The 20,000-nt window shown below is 49.0% G+C and overlaps 1 protein-coding gene across 1 annotated transcript in view; it reads left to right on the top strand.

The window, feature by feature from the left end:
* LOC130382769 (AT-rich interactive domain-containing protein 1B-like) overlaps window positions 1-20,000 on the top strand; it is a 71,155-nt gene that overhangs the window by 32,393 nt on the left and 18,762 nt on the right. Inside the window, exons 4-5 of the mRNA XM_056590658.1 lie at window positions 9,580-9,632; window positions 9,777-10,003. Of these exons, the coding sequence (XP_056446633.1) occupies window positions 9,580-9,632; window positions 9,777-10,003 (280 nt within the window). The remainder of the gene's footprint in view (window positions 1-9,579; window positions 9,633-9,776; window positions 10,004-20,000) is intronic.

Raw genomic sequence — 20,000 nt, 5'->3', positions numbered from 1 at the left:
TACTCTGCGTTCAGAGTAAAATGGCAACACATGGATGCAGTGACGGGAGGCTAATGCATAATTAAAAGGAAACGTTTCACGACAACATACACACACACGGCCTCTCCACCGCCACCCCAGTTCCCAACAATAGAAGCAAAAATCAGTTAGCCTAGCTACTAGTCAAACCCTAGCAAGTGTATGCAAACCGTTGCCTTGACACCACGGAAGCCATGCGTGGCATTCATTTTTACCACCGTCACTGAACCTATAAAAGTGTGTCGTGGCTCAAAAAGACACTTACTCTGCACAGAAGCCGCTTAAAGAGAATCTTCAATGGCCCCCGTTATTGACACAGCCTTGTACTCTACCGCCTTTCAAAAACACCACATAAGCAGCTCTAACGGATGAGGTAACCACTTTTAAGAGATTACATTTGTAATCACAGCCATTTAGATGGCAACAAGACCGGTGGGATGGAAGGAGCCAACAATGACTCTCAACGGCATGACTGAGCCATTGCTAGATTTTATACACTCATAGCGTTGTATAGAACCCGGCCTGATCATCTGTGTGTAATGTAAAGCCATCACTGTTAGATTGATAAATGAGGTAGAAACCAAGAAGCAATCCAGCACTGACACTATTCAAACATTCCCGGTGTCTCGTCGTCATATTCATTTTGATGACATAAAGATGGACCGCATAATGTGGCGGAGCTGAAGACATTGAAGTAGCCGTTGTCTGTGGGCAGATTAGCTAGGGAGAAGCAGTGGGGCAGTGGAGAAGTGGGCGAGAGAGTAGGAGAATAATTGAGAGGGGGAGAGAAAGAGAGCGAGAGAGAGAGAGAGGGAGAGAGAGAGAGAGAGAGAGAGAGAGAGGAGAAAGAGAACCAAGACGTCGACAAAAGTTAGGCGAGTTTGAAGTGCAGAGGAGCTGGGGCGTCTCAGGGTGGACTGTCTCGCCTTTCACACAAGACACCCTCCCGCACGCACGCACACACACGCACGCACGCACACACACACACACACACACACACACACACACACACACACACACACACACACACACACACACACACACACACACACACACACACACACACACACACACACGCAAACTCGCACACACGCTCGCACGCGCATGCACCCCTCGCCCCCTCCTCCTCCAGCGATGGCCCTGTCGGTGTGCCAGGGTGGGTGATTACCGGCGCTCTTCCCCAATTATGGGCTGATTATTCCGCTGAGCTCTAATTGACTGGGGAGATATGCAAATGGCTGTCATTTGGGATGATAAAGGATGCGGGGCTGGATGCCCCTGCATTATTTAGCTCCGGCTGTACGCCGCGTGAAGGATGTGGCATGCGCTTTAATTGCTGAGGAGAGAGAGGTTAAGCTGAACGAGCAGCTGAATTAGAAATGAGGAATTTGGGCCCCCCTTTATTTATTATTTTACCCATGTTGTTGTTGTTGTTGATGTCGCCCGTTCTTCTTGTTGGTCTGTCTCTCTCTCTCTCTCTCTCTCTCTCTCTCTCTCTCTCTCTCTCTCTCTCTCTCTCTCTCTCTCTCTCTCTCTCTCTCTCTCTGTGCAGTGGAGTGGAGAGGTGAAGTGAGGGGTGGGTGCGGGGGGGATGAAATGATAGGAAAGCACGCTGAAAGGCCATAAATAAAAACATTAGCAAGGCCAATAAGTGCAGAACAAATAGGTGGCAGACTGGATGAGAGTGTGTGTTTGCGTGTGTGTGTGTGTGTGTGTGTGTGTGTGTGTGTGTCTGTTTGCGTGTGTGTGTGTGTGTGCCTGTGTTTATGTGTTGGCGGCAGTGTTCAACTCCATGAGATGTCAACTTATGCATTAACAAAAAGTATTGCCGGCTAATACAAAAAGAGAAAAAAAGCTCACAGCGCTCTGCCGCCTGCAATGTTTCAAACAGAAGAGGCGCCCATTTAAATACTCGCTGCCGGCCAGCATACCAATCATCTCGCTTCTCTGTGGTCGGGGTCAGAGTTGCTACTGTTTTGGCGGGGGGGGCAGGGGGGAGGGTTATGGACAGAATTCGGGTTAGGGTTAGGGTTAGCGGGGGGATGGCGAGTTGTCCATGAGTCTACACGAGGAAGCTGTTGGTTTAAGCGATGTGGCCTCGGCTTGGCAGCGCTATCACGGGGGGGGAATCTGAGGGAAACTCAACACTAATCCCCCAGTCCCCCCCCCCAACCACCACCACTCACACACCCACATACCCACTCGCTTTGGAGACAAGCACTGCCAGATTTGGGGCGTCTTTAACAGCTTAGGCGTAATAGGGCTTCAAATGGCCCTTTCAAAACCAACCGCCGCTGTATCTCCACATTACGCCTGGCTTAGGGGCCCGGGGGCAGTTATCATTCTGCTGAAGCTCCCTATCTGGCGGCATTGTAATAGTTGCTAATGCGCCTCTGTTAATACTACGTTAGCATTATGGCCCGGCTCCTGTACTTGGAATGTGCGTGGCGCCCTCAGACGTCGGTTTGACCCCGTGTGGCTAGTAGGGGGCAACGCTTAGCTAAGGAACATCCTGCTGTGTGTCCTTGACGTGTTGCAAAGGAAAAGGGCTTTCATAGTTCCTCTCGCCCTCTGAGCGGGATGTTGCAGGTATTATCTAGAGATTTTCTGGGCTTTGTGTTGCCGCCGAGAGGAGAATGTAAAAGTAAAAGTAAAAATCACAATTACTCTCCCCTGTCTTTGTGTCTCTTAGAAAAATGAGACGGAGAAACTTTGTCAAGCGCTGTTCAGTTTGTCCTCGGCTCGCCCTGTGTTGTAGGAAAAGAGAAAGGTTTAGCGAAATCGTTTTTCCTCACCAAACAAAGCGTTGTCGCGAGAGGTTCTGCATCTCAGTCACTAAATTGTTCTTGTGCGAGTAGCGTTGCCTTCTTGACTCGTTACTCTCCCTGGTTTATTAATATACTTGGTTCGTGTTTATCGTCTGTGGAGATGGGTTAGTGAACAATAATGGTTGTGGCTCTGCACATGCCGGGCTTCATTATTCCATTATTCAAGCATATGGACTAATGGTATTGGATAGCATAGTCCTACTGCATATATATAGCAAGCTAGCTAATATAGCTCTGCTCTCAGTAGGATTCACAGGGATCGTGTCATGCTATATGCTCCACTATGCTGCGCTACGGGACCAGGTCCGATGTGATTTATTTATTCAGTCATTCATTCATTGTGTTGCTGCAGAGAAGGCCGGCTTACCGAACATAGCAGACCAATTGAAAATAAATGGAAGTCAAGTGGGCGGTGTGGTTGGGCAGGGGAAGGGTGGGGGGGAGGAGGAGGAGGGATGAACCGTTCCCTTCCAGGGCTCCTTGTTTGAAGTGGGACTGGTGTAGCTCAGCGGTCCATACGGCAAGAAACCAATGTGTTGGAGGAGCACCAGATGGGCTTCCTCTTTGTGTGGAGCGAAGGTGTCTCACCAGGCACCCGTAGTTCCAGTAAAACACTCCTCGCCTGGATTCGGCCGCAGGGACCTCGGACGATGGCTGGACCCGTGCTCTGTAATCTTTCAAACACAAACACACACATGCACCCACTCAGGCAAAGCCATATGAAAAGGCGTGCACATTCCCCAGGTACACCTTACCAAATCATATGTGAATCCTGAAACAAATGACCGGCTGACTATCACCAAGACAGAAAACAAGACCGAGTTAAGGAAATCCCGATACGTTTTAGAGTTATTGGAGGTTTGTTATCTCAAGACTAACTCATCAACATCTCAGCATCGTTTAAATAGAAAACGTACACAGTAATGCACAGAGGATTATCAATTGGCTGGAAAATATAGTTCAGGTTGACCCCTAACATTCAGTAGAGGGATTTGCAGGAATTGGATTCCTGAGCAATAGGTGAATATCCTTGTGAGCGTATATAGGGTGTGTTTTGGTTACACGTAGCTTACCAAGTAACCTTTGTTCAGTCTTAATTATGGTAGCATTTTTATCATCATCTTCATGATCTATCGATGTTATCATTAATATCAATCTCTAATACGCAGTGTTGTCTATGATCATCATGATCCAAGCCGCCAATGTTGTTGTGGCTAAGTTAAGTTAAAGAAAGAATGTACATCTCCTTGACCGCTTTCTGGAATTTAATGAAGGGTATTAGTGGCAACATTCAACATGGGGCATCATTAGTATAGGCCTGTGTGGTTCAAATCACACAAACATGTGCATACGCAAGCAATGTCCTGCCTTGCCAGTATCGACACACACACATACACACACACACACACACACACACACACACACACACACACACACACACACACACACACACACACACACACACACACACACACACACACGCACACACATTCCCAGGTAAATAGGAAGCCAGCAGACACAGCAGTCCATTCAAGTTCATTTGCATTACATTTCATTTGGACTCTGCCTCAATGGACGGCTTGGGGGGAACAGAATAAAACCCATCTTTGTGTAATAGCATTTCCACTTAGTCCCCGACGCGCCGTAAAAGACGGCAAAGCATACAGCCGCCTACAGCCGATTACGCCAAGAAAAATAACACGCAGAAAAAAAAAGAACCAAAAAGAAGAAATAAATAAATAGGAGCGAGCCACGGACATTAGAGGCACCGGCCCTCAGGCCAACAATAGACGGCTATTAGAGGTAATTACAGTTTACATCATCTTATTTACCCAGAGAGAACAACGCAGAGTACAAATCTAGCGTCCAAGGCCTCTGAGGAACGTTTTCTGTTTTTTCTTCGTCTTCATTTTTACTCTGTGACGTTTCGTAAAAAATGGTCCATTAATGTGTTTTATTATTATGGTTAATGGCTTTTACCACTGGCCCATTGAAAGAGGCTAATGCATGCATACGTAAATATGAACACGGCGCCTGTATTCTTATTTTAGATCTATGGATACTTTATGTATCGTTTATGCTGTGTTTATACAGCGGCTTGGACACTGTGTGCATTTTGTGGACGCACATTCCCATACCCAGATCTAAAAACACCAAAATGCTCATATATATTTAAAATACTAACAGGCTTGCGAATGGAGAATATGCTTCTTTATTAGTTGGAGTGTGAACTTTAAAAGTGCACTCAAATTACATTTGAGTGCAGTAACTCCACATTAACTCCAATAACTCCACATTTCTTCATTAAAGGAATAGTCTGAGATGCCCAGATAGTGCTAAGCCTCTAGCTGAGTGCACAAAGTTGAAATTGTAATCCATTTCTCAATTCACCAGCCCTAAAGTGCAGTAGCGCAACCCTTGAGTGAAATAAGAACATGTTTACTGTTTGTTAGTTGATGCTAACATTTCCACTCAAGAATTGACCTTGTCACTCACACTATTCATTCCTGTGTGCATGAGTCGACTATCCTTCTACGGGCTTAAGGATTTCAAAAACAGATAATATATATTAAAAAAATGTTTCCTCAACCGCTTGCAGAAAAAGTATGGCTATTGGATCTTAACAGAACCGCCTTAATGTCTGACAGGGTACCCTAACACTTTATCCTTCGCAGATACGTCACATTTCATTGCTTTTATCTCCCTGACAGGTTGGAGCCAGGAGCCCTGTGTGTGTCTCTCTCCTCTCTCGCCCCGTCTAGTGGCCCGGCTCTGCCACCGTGACTCACTGTGTTCGGAGCTTGAGACTCAGTCTTCCGCTGAAAGGGTTAAACCTCTCAGCCGTGCTTACCGATGTCTAGGCATTGGCCCTGCGGAAGAAATGTTGCGACCACTCTGGTCGCCCTCCACGTCTAGACTAAGCACTTAGACCATGTGATTTCATATGCACATGCACACACACACACAGGCACGCACGCATCCTCTCTCTCTCTGCTACCCGAACAGCTTTGATGAATTCCCAGTGTGAAGCGGGAGCAGAGCAGGAGCTTCACCGCTGGGGTTGGGAGGAAGTGACAGCTCCCTGATTCACATTGACACACCATAACCTGCTGATAACGCCTGCTGTGTGGGTGGAGGGTGTGGGTGTGTGTATGTGTGTGTGTACAAATGTGGGCGTTATGAGAAGAAATCAGCTAGGGTAAGGGTGTGTGTGTGTGTGTGTTTGTGTGCGTGTGTGAGTGTGTGTGTGTGTGCGTGCGTGCGTGTGTAAGTGTGTGTGTGTGTGTGTGTATGTCTGTGAACGCACTTTTGCCTCAGCTGTCCCATCCACAATGTCAGTGCTCAAGCATGTCTCTCTGTGACAGCCCAGCACAGAATGAGGCTGCCACACAGAAACACACGCACACGTTCACACACTCATGCTCGAACGCACAAGCACACACCAACGCACATACACACACAACCCCCCACACACCCACACACACACACACACACACACACACACACACACACACACACACACACACACACACACACACACACACACACACACACACACACAGCAGTGAGCGAGCCTGGCAGAGGGAGAGAAATATGTACGTAGAGAAAATAAACGGCTACGCCAGCGAGGTGAGGGGTCACGAGCGACTGCCTCTCCAATGTTGTGTGAAATGTCTCGATGACGACCACGGACCATTATGTGTGTGTGTGTGTGTGTGTGTGTATCTGTGCGTCTGTGTGTGTGTGGTTGTGTGTGTATTTTGTGTGTGTGTGTGTGTGTGCGTGCGTGTGTGTCTATACGGTCGGGGGGTGCATTTCAAAGTAAGTGCTTATTATCACCTCAATATTTTTCTTATTATGACAATTACATGCTCCAGGAGCGAATTAAGCAATACAAGACACCAAGCGGGAGCGGTTGACAGCTATTTGGAGACTCAATGCACAGAGCAATTTGCAGCCCTGAGCCAAACAAATTGGATTTGGGCCACTTTGGATTGGGCCCCAGATTGTTGGGCGTTTGGGCCCAGCAAGCGGCCGACTGAATGGCTGTCTGGCTCTGCTGCTCTCCACATTACCGTTCAGCACGCACCCACCAGGTACCCCAATGCTCAGCGGGCCCAGACGAGCGCTGTGCTTAGAAACAGCGAGCCTGCGTGGCGTATTTACAGCCCGCGCATCGTGAAACGACGCGCGTGCGTCAATATGACATGACATGACTGCACGTACGACGCAGCGTTCCCGCACCACAGCTTGTAAGCACACGTATGACACGTGTTTTGTGTTCTCCGTATAATGAGAAATAGATGGTGAGTGTTATCTTAGCGCCGTGTTCTTCGCCGGATACCACTGGTGCGGCTATGGTTCTTAGCCACATTGCCTTACTCAAGTGGGTGTGTAATCCACGATCGCTAAGCAAATTACTGGTACCCACTTTTTCCCGCCCGTAAACTGCCACTGGAAACATTGGCAATGGCAGCGCAATTAGGAGGGAATGCAATTATTACCATCCATTCAGACAATTAGCCCATGGGTTAACAACCACGCTGTGCATCTCCACTAGCTAGCTCCCGTGTTATGAGAAAGCCGTCGCCATGGCTACCCCAGCCCGTCAGGAACCCGCCGTGTCAAATGGCACACTCCCTGGGTGGTCTCGCTGAGAATAACATCGCGGCACTATTGGTGGAGACAGAGCAGCACGCCGTACCGGGAGGCCTGATTGGCTGAGGATAAGGGGGGGTGGGGGGGGGGGGTGTAGGGGGGACGAGGGAGGGGGGGGTCTCTACGACAGACACGGAGGAAGGAAAGACTGAAGGGGGAGGGGGGGGGAGAGAGGGAGAGTGTGCTCGGCCTAGCGTGGGCAGATACAAGCGACTGGCAGGCCAGAGGAGCCTCTCTGCGGCGGCGAGGGGCTGTGACGGCAAACAAAGGATTGGAGCGCCGCCGCCGAGAGGTTCACCCAGCGGAGAGACACCACAAGACCGCGTCACGCCGCAGACAGACAGCTCGTCTGTTCCGCCGGCGGTGGCCCCGCTGACAGACGACCGCAGCAGGGGCTCGGCCTCGCTCGCTCTTTTAAAAATAGACCCCCCCCCCCGTACGACGGCCTGGCGGAGAGGCTGGCGAAAAGACGTGTGTGCGCACGGCGGTTAGCAGCATAGCAATATTGATTTGACTGCTGGAGTGTGTGCCCTGTCCTTGGGTGCGTCCTTATGCCCGGCGTATCTTCTCATCTAGCTTTCTTATCTGTACTTGTGTATAATTAGATGAGTCGTTTTTTTTCATAAGGTCAGATTTTGAGGTCTCTTCCAATGGCTGCGTTGGAGGTGCTGTTGGTAGGGAGAGTGACGGTGACAAGTCCGTCTCAGAGAGGGCTTGTCACCGTCAGGGCCCTGGGTCCATGGCTGAGGCAGCGGTAATGGGGGGAAGGGGTTAACGGGGCCAGGTACACAGCAGGTGGCGTCTGAAGCCCCCCATCCCCCCAAAGGTGCCCCCACCCAGAGGAACATACAGGGTCATGGCAGGGTGACTACCCCAGTGTGCCAATACAGCTGGGACACAGTCCGTCAGTCTGTGTGTGTGTGTGTGTGTGTGTGTGTGTCGGTGTGTCTATGTGTGTGCATTTGTGTTTGCGTGTGCGTGCTTGGGTGTGTGTGTGTGTGTTAAGAATAAGCCATCGCATCCAATTGCATCACATCTAGTAGTGCTCTCTATTCCTGTCCTCATCTCCTTCCCTGACTGCCCCCCCTTTCTCCACCTCTCACACTCGTACGCACACACACACACACACACACACACACACACACACACACACACACACACACACACACACACACACACACACACACACACACACACACACACACACACACACACACACACACACACAGACACACACACACACACACAGCCAACCACACACCTACTTTATTTTTTCAACTCAAGTCCATATTCTGTCAGCATGATCGGTTGGGATTCCCTGGAATCAATTTAGTTGGGGAAATACCCTCTTAGCGGGTGCAGAAACACACACACATGCTTCCAAATACACACACACACACACACACACACAATGAAACGCACACACACACACACTCACACACCTCCTTGCTCACCGCAGGGAATGTGAGCAGTAATATGAGCTAACCCTTGGCCTGAATGAAGGCCCATTACCATTCACTGCCACCGCAGCAGGCAGGGGAAATGGGCTGTTCTGTGGCTAATGTTGGTCTCCTCAGCCGTATTACAGGCGCCCCATACGACCGCACCGCACCGCTGCTGTGTCAATGGGCCGCTGCCTTACAAGGGGAACAGGTGTAGACCTGTTTGAGCCAAACAAAAGTAATCGAAGGAATTAAAACCTAAAATTAGATGGTTTACTTTCTACTCTTATACGTGCCTAAGAGGGTGTCTTTAAAAGTTATACGACACGGCATTCATAAACTTCTGGTGGTTCACTCAGTGTAAAAATCACTTCTCTTCTCAGGACATTCTGTGCCGTGCTAATAAGTGCTGTTCACTCACCGGAGCATCCGATGTTAAACCTCTAATTGATAATGAAATTGCAGTGTCCCTTTGTTTCTCAGTAATTTGCTTTAATTGTTGGAGCATTAGGGATATTCTCTTTTGCATTCATTTAAAATGGCCTGTAGCAAGTTAGCTGTCATATCATGGCTTCACATCGAATATAAGTATCCTATGTTTAATTCACTCTTTGTGTTCTTATGCGTTCCAGGACCTGTCAGGCTCCATCGATGACCTTCCCACAGGGACGGAGGTCGTTCCTGGGTCTGCTGTCGCCGGGGGTGCTGGTGCTGCTGCTGGAGCTGGTGGTGGAGCTGGTCGCGATGGAGCTGCTGGTGGTGGTGGTGGTGGTGGTGGTGGTGGTGGTGGTGGTGGGGGTGGTGGCGGGGGTCCCCCCAGCAGCAGTAGCAGCAGCAGCAGCAGCAGCCAGGGCGAGCCAGGAGGCACCAGCAACCCGGCCCGGTCCCCCTTCTCTCCCCACGCCTCCCCTCACCTCTCGGGGCAGCCGGGTGGGCCGTCCCCCTCCCCGGTGGGCTCCCCTGCGGGCTCCACCCAGTCCCAGCACTCCCAGCGGTCGGGCTCCGGGCCCATCTCCCCAGCCAACGGCCCCGCAGCCAGCGCCAACGCCGCACCAGGTAGGAAGCCACCCAGTCTCGTCCCCGTTCTCCAAGCAGCACCCCCCCCTGTACCGTGAGGAACAGAGCTTCCTGTTGGGGTTTTCAGGTGATGTGTGGAAGCAGCAACTCGTTCACACTTGATTCGTGTGAAAACCACTGAAAACTAAAACCACGACGTCAAGTCGCCTTCTCCATGCCTTTGTGTGAAATCTGACTTGTCAAAATCATGCTGATGTGTTTTGACCGTCAACAACAATTGACGGTATACGGCGCTACTGTTTTTCTCGTGACATATTGACGTTGACGTGTTTCTTAAATATGTCTCGAAATTCCAATTCTAACCACACATAAAGTTGAGGTTCAGCTTAAAGAGCGCGCATTACCACATGCCTTGTCAAAACGTCTTATTTTTATACATTTCGGTAAAATCTAAATTTAGAATACTATATTTATAAACTTAATTTGACAGATGCACTTCTCTCTGTGACATGTATTGAGACCGATAGCTGTCACCCTATGAGGTTTATAAGATTGACTACCGTGTGGCGCGTTAAGCTATTATTCAGCAGAGATATTGGAATGATTGTTTGTGTAATTGTAATTGTTACCCCACCCAAGGTACAGCCGGACCAAAACATTCCCTAGGTACACACTCTGCATCATAAACTAGTCTAGATTTGTTGGGCTTTACATATGCATATGTGAGTCTTTGTGTGTGTGTGTGTGTGTGTGTGTGTGTGTGTGAGTGTGTGTGCGTGTCAGTGTGTATGTGTGTGTGTGTGTGTGTGTGTGTGTGTGTGTGTGCTTCCTACCTGCCCTCCTCTGTCAGCCCCGACCCCTCTCTCTGATTGAGAGGGTCTGACTGGCGAGTCAGCGTCTATCAGGCCTGTCAATCACTCTGACGAGGCGGGGCAAAAGATGTCTCCAGCGAGCTCCCAGTGCCAGGCGCTTTTCTTTTTTTTCAGTTTGTTGTTGTCATGCCCACCGCCCCCGCCTCTCTGCCCTCCTTTCCTCCTTCCCCTCCAGCTCTTCTTCTTTGCTGGAAACGCTCGCTACAGTGATTGATGCTAATGAAAAACTGGGACAGTAGCGTTCCCGGGGCGCGCGACAAACCAATCACGGTGAGGGATCCGCGAGGGGGCGGGTCCTTCCTAGACGGAAACCAAGACCAATGGGTGGGACACGATTAATAAGGAGATAAATAAACGTGAGGAATGATCTCCGTTGCCAAACGAAACGGTGATAAAGAGTGGCGACGTGTGTAACATCTGGCGAGCTCTCTGCTTTTCCTTTTTCTTTTTTTTCTTTTTCTCTTTGGCCTTGCGGCTGCGGTTTGAATTACCGACGGCAACAGCTACAGGAGAACTAATGCACTTGGCACACATTTGATTACGGAAGCTCTAAGTCTGTCATAACTTATCACCAGTCGGGACACTCCAGACGCCCTCTTTAGTTTGGCAACATGAAGAGGGGGAGCGAGTGGGCGAGGGATGGCGGGAGTGGAAGATGATGATAGTGTGTCTCTCTGTGTCTGTGTGTGTGTTTGTGTGTGTGTGTGTGTGTGTGTGTGTGTGTGTGTGTGTGTGTGTGTGTGTGTGTGTGTGTGTGTGTGTGTGTGTGTGTGTGTTTACGTGTGTGTCTTAGCTGATGTGTTTTGCATCTTCCATCTTGTTCTTCATATACATCCTGCTTTATTTTTGGAATGGTATGTGATGAGGAAAATGAGCTTGAGTGGGGAGATAGATGAATAGATGGATAGATAGATTGATTGATTTATAAATGGATAGATACGTAGATGGATAGATAGATAGATAGATAGATAGATAGATAGATAGATAGATAGATAGATAGATAGATATATAGATAGATAGATAGATTTAGATGCATTTTATGGCTTTGAATTAAGTCTAAGTTAATAACATAGAAAAATGAATGCATATCAATTGTGCAAGAGTTTGTGATGAGGATGTTTGCGCTGTGTGTGTGTGTGTGTGTGTGTGTGTGTGTGTGTGTGTGTGTGTGTGTGTGTGTGTCCCCTCTGCCTCGCTTGGTGGAGCGATTCAGCGTGTCACATGGCTCAGCGCTCACAGGGCACCTGTCACCCTTGACAGCGGTCAGAGGAGAGCAATTCCACCATGTCATCCCCTCACCTGGCTGTCACCTGCCTGCACTCACACACACACACACACACACACACGCACACACACACACACACGCAAACACCCGCACACACACATGCACACACACACACACACGCAAACACACACACACACACGCATGCACACAAAGACAGACACACAGGCAAACACTTGCAGTAACACACACACACACATACACACTAACACACACACACACACACACACACACACACACACACACACACACACACACAGATGCACACCCACACATACACAGACACACCAGACACACATGCACGCACGCGTAATGTGGAGAATAAACCTGATTTATGTGTCCAAAAAAAGACAGTGGTGTCTGTGTGTGTGTGTGTGTGTGTGTGTGTGTGTGTGTGTGTGTGTGTGTGTGTTTGTGTGTGTGTGTGTGTGTGTGTGTGTGTGTGTGTGTGTGTGTGTGTGTGTGTGTGTGTGTGTGTGTGTGTGTGTGTGTGTGTGTGTGTGTGTGTGTGTGTGTGTGTGTGTGTGTTCGGTGTAAAGGAGGCCTGTCAGTTTGCAATCCCATCATATAGCCATACATCCACACAAATCTATCTTGTCACAGCTGCACAGTCTTTACTCATCCCCTCTCTCTCTTTCTCTCTCTCGCTCTTCTTTTCTCTCTCTCTTGTTCTCTCTCGATTTCTTCTTCATCCAATCCTCCTCTTTATTTTTCTCTCTCTCTTTCTCACACGCTCTTTCTCTCTCTATCCATCTCCTCTGAGAAGCAAATCCAATACACTGTGCCATTATCCGGGCCTTGCCTCGCAATTTGGATCCTCTCCCGGAGCGAAGGAAACACAAACTCACACACACACACACACACACACACACACACACACACACACACCCTTGCATACATACATACGTACAGGGCCAAATTGATTTTCCTGCTGCGCTAGATTTGTGACAGTTGAGCAGAAATCACATTGCTTCACATGCCAGTACATTCCCACCCCCCAACCCATCCCCTCCCTAACCCCGGTGGCACACTCACTCTCTCTATCTCCCATGTTGCTTTCTTTTCTTTTGCTCTCTTTATCTGTATTTTCCTCTTTCCCTCTTTCTCTCTTGCTCTCCCTCTCTCTCTCTCTCTCTCTCTCTCTCTCTCTCTCTCTCTCTCTGTCTTTCTCTCTCTGTCTCTCTCTCTCTCTCTCTCTCTCTCTCTCTCTCTCTCTCTCTCTCTCTCTCTCTCTCTCTCTCTCTCTCTCTCTCTCTCTCTCTCTCTCTCTCTCTGTCTCTCTCTCTCACTCGCTCTCTTTCTCTCGTCTCTCTCTCTTTATATCAATATGTATTTGTATATATGAATATGTTTCTTATATATATACATATATATCTTTCTATTACTCTCTCAGACTCACAAACACAGCCACCCACAATAAGGATGCGAGTGTGTGTGACTGCTTGTATGAGTATGGGGGGGGATATATGTGTGTGTGCGTGTGTGTGTGTGTGCATGTGTAATGTGTGTGCGGTTGTCTCCTCGTGTGAAGCTATCTCTCCGTCGCCGTCACAACAGTGTCTCAGCAGCACCCGGTTGTGTATAAACGGAGCATGGGCGCCTCGTGTGCATGTTCCGCCGCGCGCGCCGCCGCCGCCGCGGTGACAGACGTTCAGGCGACGGCGCCAACGTTGTCACCCACTGACAGCCGCCGCGTCCGCCTCCCCTCTCCCGGTGAGGAGACGCTGCCTCCCACCGTGTCTGACTCCTGCAAAACGGCTCCGTCACCACACGCGTCACCACACGGCTCTCCCGCGTTGATGGAGCACCTTCTGTGAGACGCGGAGAGAGCGATACCTCCGAGGGGTCCGCCTCAATGTAAACGCTGCACGGGGCTCGGCTGTACGCAGGGCTCGAGTGTTCTTATAGGCAGCAGCATGGGCAGTGGCGATCACGGTAGAGTACAGTCGGGCGGCGTACTCTGCTTGGTGAACGTTTTTGCTGCTGTTTGCTGGAGTTTTTATTTTTCATTTTGTTTGTTTGTTGTTTGCTAGATGTGTTTGTATGTGTGTATAGGCGTGTGGTTGAGTGTTGGTGTGATGCTTTGTGTGTGTGTACGTGCGTGTGTTTGTGTGCGTGTGCGTGTGTGTGTGCGTTTCCCCGCTTGTCACTGTGCATTAGCGCATGTATACTTGAAGGCCAAGCAGCTCTGCTTCCCTCCACATCTCACAGCTCCTAATTGACACGGAGCACATCCTGCTCCCCGGAGGTCTCGGCTCCTTCTGTTTGAAAAAGAAATCCTGCTTTCTTTTTTCTCTCTCCTCCTCCTCCTCATCACTTCTCAGGTCCGCTGAGGTCCATTTAACAATCACTAGCCTGCGCCCCATCGCTTCCTTATTCCTCACGCTCTCTCTCTCTCTCTCTCTCTCTCTCTCTCTCTCTCTCTCTCTCTCTCTCGCTCTCTCTCTCTCTCTCTCTCGCTCTCCTCACCCCTGGCACTTTCTTCTCTGCTCTGTGTTTTTGTGTTTGCTTTAAGAGAGGTGATCCTGGCTCGCGGGGCCGAGGGCATTGGCTCGGCCCTGAGTCGGAGCTGTTTATCTGCCGCTCGAGAAGTGCTTTCATGCGGGGCCAGAGGACAACGCGGGCTCCCGCACGTAGCAGGGGTTGAGTGGAGGGCCAGGGGGGGGCCGGAGGGGTCAGCGTCCGCTCCTCTGTCTCAGCGTAGCCTCTGCTTTATTGCCATTCTCTCATCACGGTAGAAGCAAATGGAACAAAGAGCATTGGCGATGCTAAAAAGTGTTTACCATTACCGTTATGTTAATGAATCCTCATCGGGAACTCGCTCCCGCCCGGAAGGAGGGTGGGAGGGAGGGAGGGGGGGGGGGGGGGTCAAAGGTCAAACAGGAAGGCCTGAAGAGGAAGTGAAGCACAGACACCGCTGAGGAATCTGCATGAAGGACGCGGTGGTTCTCTCTTTATTTTATAATCTTTTTACGCGGCTAACACGTTCCTGCGGCGTGGCCTCGGCACTCGGCAGAACAAAACAGCAGCTAAACTTCCACTCGCAGGAGCTGCTAAATATTGCACCAGAGAAAATCACCGGGGGGACGCGCCGCAAAAACGATTCCTCTTTTGTTTTTAGCGGGGAGAATGAAACCCAGGAAAGATGGCCTTCTGTATAATTCATTCTTCTTCTTTTCTTTTTTTTTTGTTTCTTTCATTTTTTTCACTTCGAGAGAGGGCGGTGTTTGGTGGTGGTGGCGCCGGTGGGGAGGGGGTCTCTTAGTTCTCTCTTGGTTCGGGGGTGCGTTTAGCGTCAGCGTTGCCAAGAGAGGGAGCGAGCGAGGCGGGCGGTTTCTCAGCGCTCCCTGGGAGGCTGTGTGGAGCGAACACCGCCTCTGGGTGCCTTTGTCCTCTTCTCTCCCCCTTCTCTCTCTTTACCCTCTCCCCCCTTTCTTTACATCTCTCGCCCTCTCTCTTTCTCTCATTCCCTCCTCTCTCTTCTTTATTTTGCTCACACTACTTCGGTCTCTCTCACGCTCTGGTTATTTTTTTCCAGTCACCCGATCCCTCGTTGCCACTTTTCTGTCTCTCGCCACTTTCCACCCCGTCCCTTGTTCTCTCTCTCTCGCTTTCTCTCTGCATCTCTCCTTTTTTTCCCTATTTCCTGGTAATGGCTGCTTGTGTTTTTGCAAACTAGCCTCCCGGCGGGCAACATTTCATGTTGCGCACCGGTCGCCCGAACACTAGGAACCCAGAAAAAAAAACACAAAAGGCCACTCGCATGCTTTGTTAGCTGCTCGGGAAAACAACTGTCCCACTCTCGCTATGTCCGATGTGAAACCCTCAGCAGGAACCCCCCCTACCCAGCCTATCTTTTAGCTTAAGCTGCACTTTTGCTTCACTTACATTTGCTACTCTGTATCGGAATAATGAGAACCTTGGGATGAAACACTTAGATTTTTTTTCGCACACTGGCATGCTAGTCCGCCAAGCCCTTGCCTCCCTCCTGGGGGGGGGGAGTTAAGGCGGGGGTTAACTGGAATTAGCCTCCGGCTTGGAGGGACATTGACTCTGCTCCTGTCAAGATCCAAACTACCATTATGGCCGCCCCACTGTTTATCTGCCCCGGTCCCCATTGTCTGCGGCGATTGGGGGGATATTACCTAGCCCTGTGTTTGAGAATTGTGTGTCTGAACACTCGGCTTTCTGTTTGTGTGTGTGTGTTTGTGTGTGTGTGTGTGTGTGTGTGTGTGTGTGTGTGTGTGTGTGTGTGTGTGTGTGTGTGTGTGTGTGTGTGTGTGTGTGTGTTTGTGTGTGTGTGTGTGTGTGTGTGTGTGTGAGAGTTTTAACGGCCTCAGGCATGTTTTAAGGGATACTGTGATAGCAGGCCTTTTTGTTGTGCTGCTGTCCAGTTTATTAGCATTGCACAGTTGGCTCACTTTAGCAACACAAAACTCCACTGCTCCAAGTGAGGTGTTTGTGTGTGTGAGTTTGTGTGTGTGTGTGTGTGTGTGTGTGTGTGTGTGTGTGTGTGTGTGTGTGTGTGTGTGTGTGTGTGTGTGTGTGTGTGTGTACGCGTGCGTGCCTGTATGTCAGTATTTATGATTATTGGACAGTTATGTCCTGCAGTTTTACTCTCATTTACCCGCATGTATATACCCGCTTTGATGTGCTCACAAACACAGCTCGCTTTAATTGCCAATAATGAAAAGTATTTTTATTGACTCTCACTCTCTCACGCTTATGTGATCATCTGCATCTCTCTATTCCCTCTCCCTCTCTCTCCCCGCCCCCCCCAACACACACACTTACTCACACACACACACACACACACACACACACACACACACACACACACACACACACACACACACACACACACACACATACACACACACACACACACACACTGGCAGCACACAGCTCCGAGGCTAGATATAACCATCCTCCTGGAAAAACAGCTGAATCCTCTCCTATTGCTTTCAACTTTGTTGGCTTCTCCAAAAAAAATGAAGGATAAAAAAGCTTCAAAGGCTACGCTGCCGCTCTTCAAAGCGCCCTCTGCGTGTTGCTGCAATAGCCTTCACGGAGGAGGGAAACAGTGTTTGGGTTGTTGGCAAGGAGCATTATCTCGGAGAGAGAGAAAAAATGAGAGACTGCAATTTCGATGAACTCCCATTTACCGATGGCCTGTGTGGCTTCTATCGAGGGTAAAAGTCGTTCAAAATGTCAGCGCGCTAAATGCCTTTTCAGAGGAGGGAGAAAAACAACGGTAGGATATTACCGTAACTTCACCGCCCGCCAGGGCTTTGAGGAGCACCCCTTATCACTGGTATCCTGTTGTGTTTACGCCCAGGGGTCAGCCGGGGGTCTTCCAACTGTTAGCCGGGCCTAGGTGCTGGGGTTGAACACTTCCATTTGCTACATCTGCTCTTGGCTTGTGTCCTGGTGTGCGTTTGCGTGTGTGCGTGTGTGCCGCTCTGTTTTTGCGCGTTTGTATTTGCCTGCCTGCCCTGCTGTTATCCATGTGCGAGTCTGTATCACATTGCCTTTGTGTCTCAGCGGTGGTTGAGGTCCGCCGTGCATTGGTGTTTCTTGTTTTTTAAGTACTGGTCCTGATTACAACTAGGTACTCCCAAACACCACCACATCGCTTATCAAGTGCTTCCAAGTGCCACGCTTTGTGGTCCTCTTTTCTCATGTTAGCCTGATTTTATGTTGGTCTATAGTTTGGCCTGATTGTCCTGGGGCCGTATTCACAAAGGATCTTAGGGCTAAAAGTAGGTCCTAACTGGCGAATTTAGGAGTAACTCCTAAAAATAATGGGCGTGTCACTCTTAAATTTAGGACTCCTAACTTTTTTCACTAAGAGCAATTCACAAAGTATTTTAGGACTAAAAGTAGCACCTAAGTCTAGGAGAGCTTAAAAGTCCTCAAGAGGACTCCTAACTCAGTAAGACCTATTCACAAAGAATCTTAAAATGCCTGCGAGACGAAATGTTAGGGTATTCAATTTATTGTGGAGTTAATGCGCGATGCAATAGCATCCCCGACTAACAGGAATAATCCGATTAGTCCCGAAATAAAATGTTATAAAAATTATAAATTATAAAAAAAAATATATAATTTATAAAAAATAAAAATAATTGCGCCATCAAAAGACGAGGACGTGTTCGTCAATAGGAAGAAAGTGCATTCCATCAACACGCAGGTTGTTTTTGATGCAAATTTTAACATAGCCTACTGGATGTTGTTGCAAAGTGGCCTGGATCTTCAGCTACCCATGATTCGCGCATTTTAATGGTGAGCGGTCTGAGGCAGCTTTTTGAGATGTACCAGTTGGGTGTCACTTGCTGGGTGACAGTGACTATCCATGCAAGACGTGGCTCTAGACACCCTACCTCAATCCACAACCGGGAGCACAGTTCAAGTGTAACATGTAAGTGATTACGCAGATTACGTATAGTCCTATGCTATGCGTAAAACACATCGTATTGGCTCTTTGCGAGCACACAAACATACACGAAATGTTGTGGAGAGAGGAATTGGGCAGATGAAACGTCGGTTTCATGTCCTCCACGGCGAAATACGCCTCACCCCAGAGAGGGCAAGCACAGTAATCACTGTATGTGCCATTCTACACAACCTCTGCAAGCGGAGGAACATTCCACAGCCAGACGATAATGATGATGATGATGATGATGATGATGATGATGATGATGATGATGGCGATCAACATTACAAGGAATTTGGCCGTGTGGAACCGAGTGGACAGGCATTTAGGGATCACTTTGAAAACACATTTTAGGTAAACACCTTGGCACAAATCAGTCAACACTTGGGTAGTTCGTAACATTTATTTTATTTTAGATTTTACGTATTTGTATTGTTTGCTTTCTCTCTCTCTTGAACGTGCAGGCTACAACGTCATTATCGTGGTCTGCACAAAATTGTCATCATGCGTGTATTCTGCTAACTGCACTATAACTACTTATGTAATAGGAATTCATTTCTAGCCTAGGCTATTTCCTTGTTTTTCGGTGATTCAGTGGGCTCGTCTGAACAACCAATCACCGAACTGACCGCTTCTAAACTCGTGCACGAGAATTGACGTAATCCATAGCAACGGCGCGTCACTCTTAGTTCACTCTTTGTGATTTATCCTTAGTAAGAGTAGGTCTCAGCGGCTTTGTGAATAACTTTTAAGAAAAAACTCCTACGTAAAATGTTTTAGCGCGAGTTAGGAGCACTCCTAGCGGTAAGATAAAATGCTTTGTGAATACGGCCCCTGAAGTGTGTGCGTGTGTGTGTGTACCTGAATGTATGTGTGTGTGTGTGTGTGTGTGTGTGTGTGTGTGTGTGTGTGTGTGTGTGTGTGTGTGTGTGTGTGTGTGTGTGTGTGTGTGTGTGTGTGTGTGTGTGTGTGTGTGTGTGTGAGAGTGTGTGTGTGGGCCTGAATGTATGTGTTTGTGTGTGTGTTTGTGTGTGTGTGTGTGTGTGTGTGGGCCTGAATGTATGGTTGTGTGTGTGTGCCTGAATGTATTTATGCATGTGTGTGTGTGTGTGTGTGTGTGTGTGTGTGTGTGTGTGTGGGCCTGAATGTATGGGTGTGTGTGTGTGTGTGAGAGCTAGCCTGCAGCGCCCCAGTAAAGGTGTAAATTGTAAGGAGCTGCCGGGGTGCGGAGACGACGAGGACAGGGGCCGTCATCAGAAGCACTGATTGGCATGTGCTAATTGCATTGTTGAGCACCTGCAGGGCCTTTCACATAGGAACAACAACACACACACACACACACACACACACACACACACACACACACACACACACACACACACACACACACACACACACACACACACCCGCACACACACACACACACACACACACACACACACACAC

Source organism: Gadus chalcogrammus, chromosome 5 (assembly GCF_026213295.1).
Source record: "Gadus chalcogrammus isolate NIFS_2021 chromosome 5, NIFS_Gcha_1.0, whole genome shotgun sequence".
NCBI lineage: Eukaryota > Metazoa > Chordata > Actinopteri > Gadiformes > Gadidae > Gadus > Gadus chalcogrammus.
Note: the sequence above shows the minus strand (reverse complement) of the source record. Positions and strands in the feature narration are given on the sequence as shown.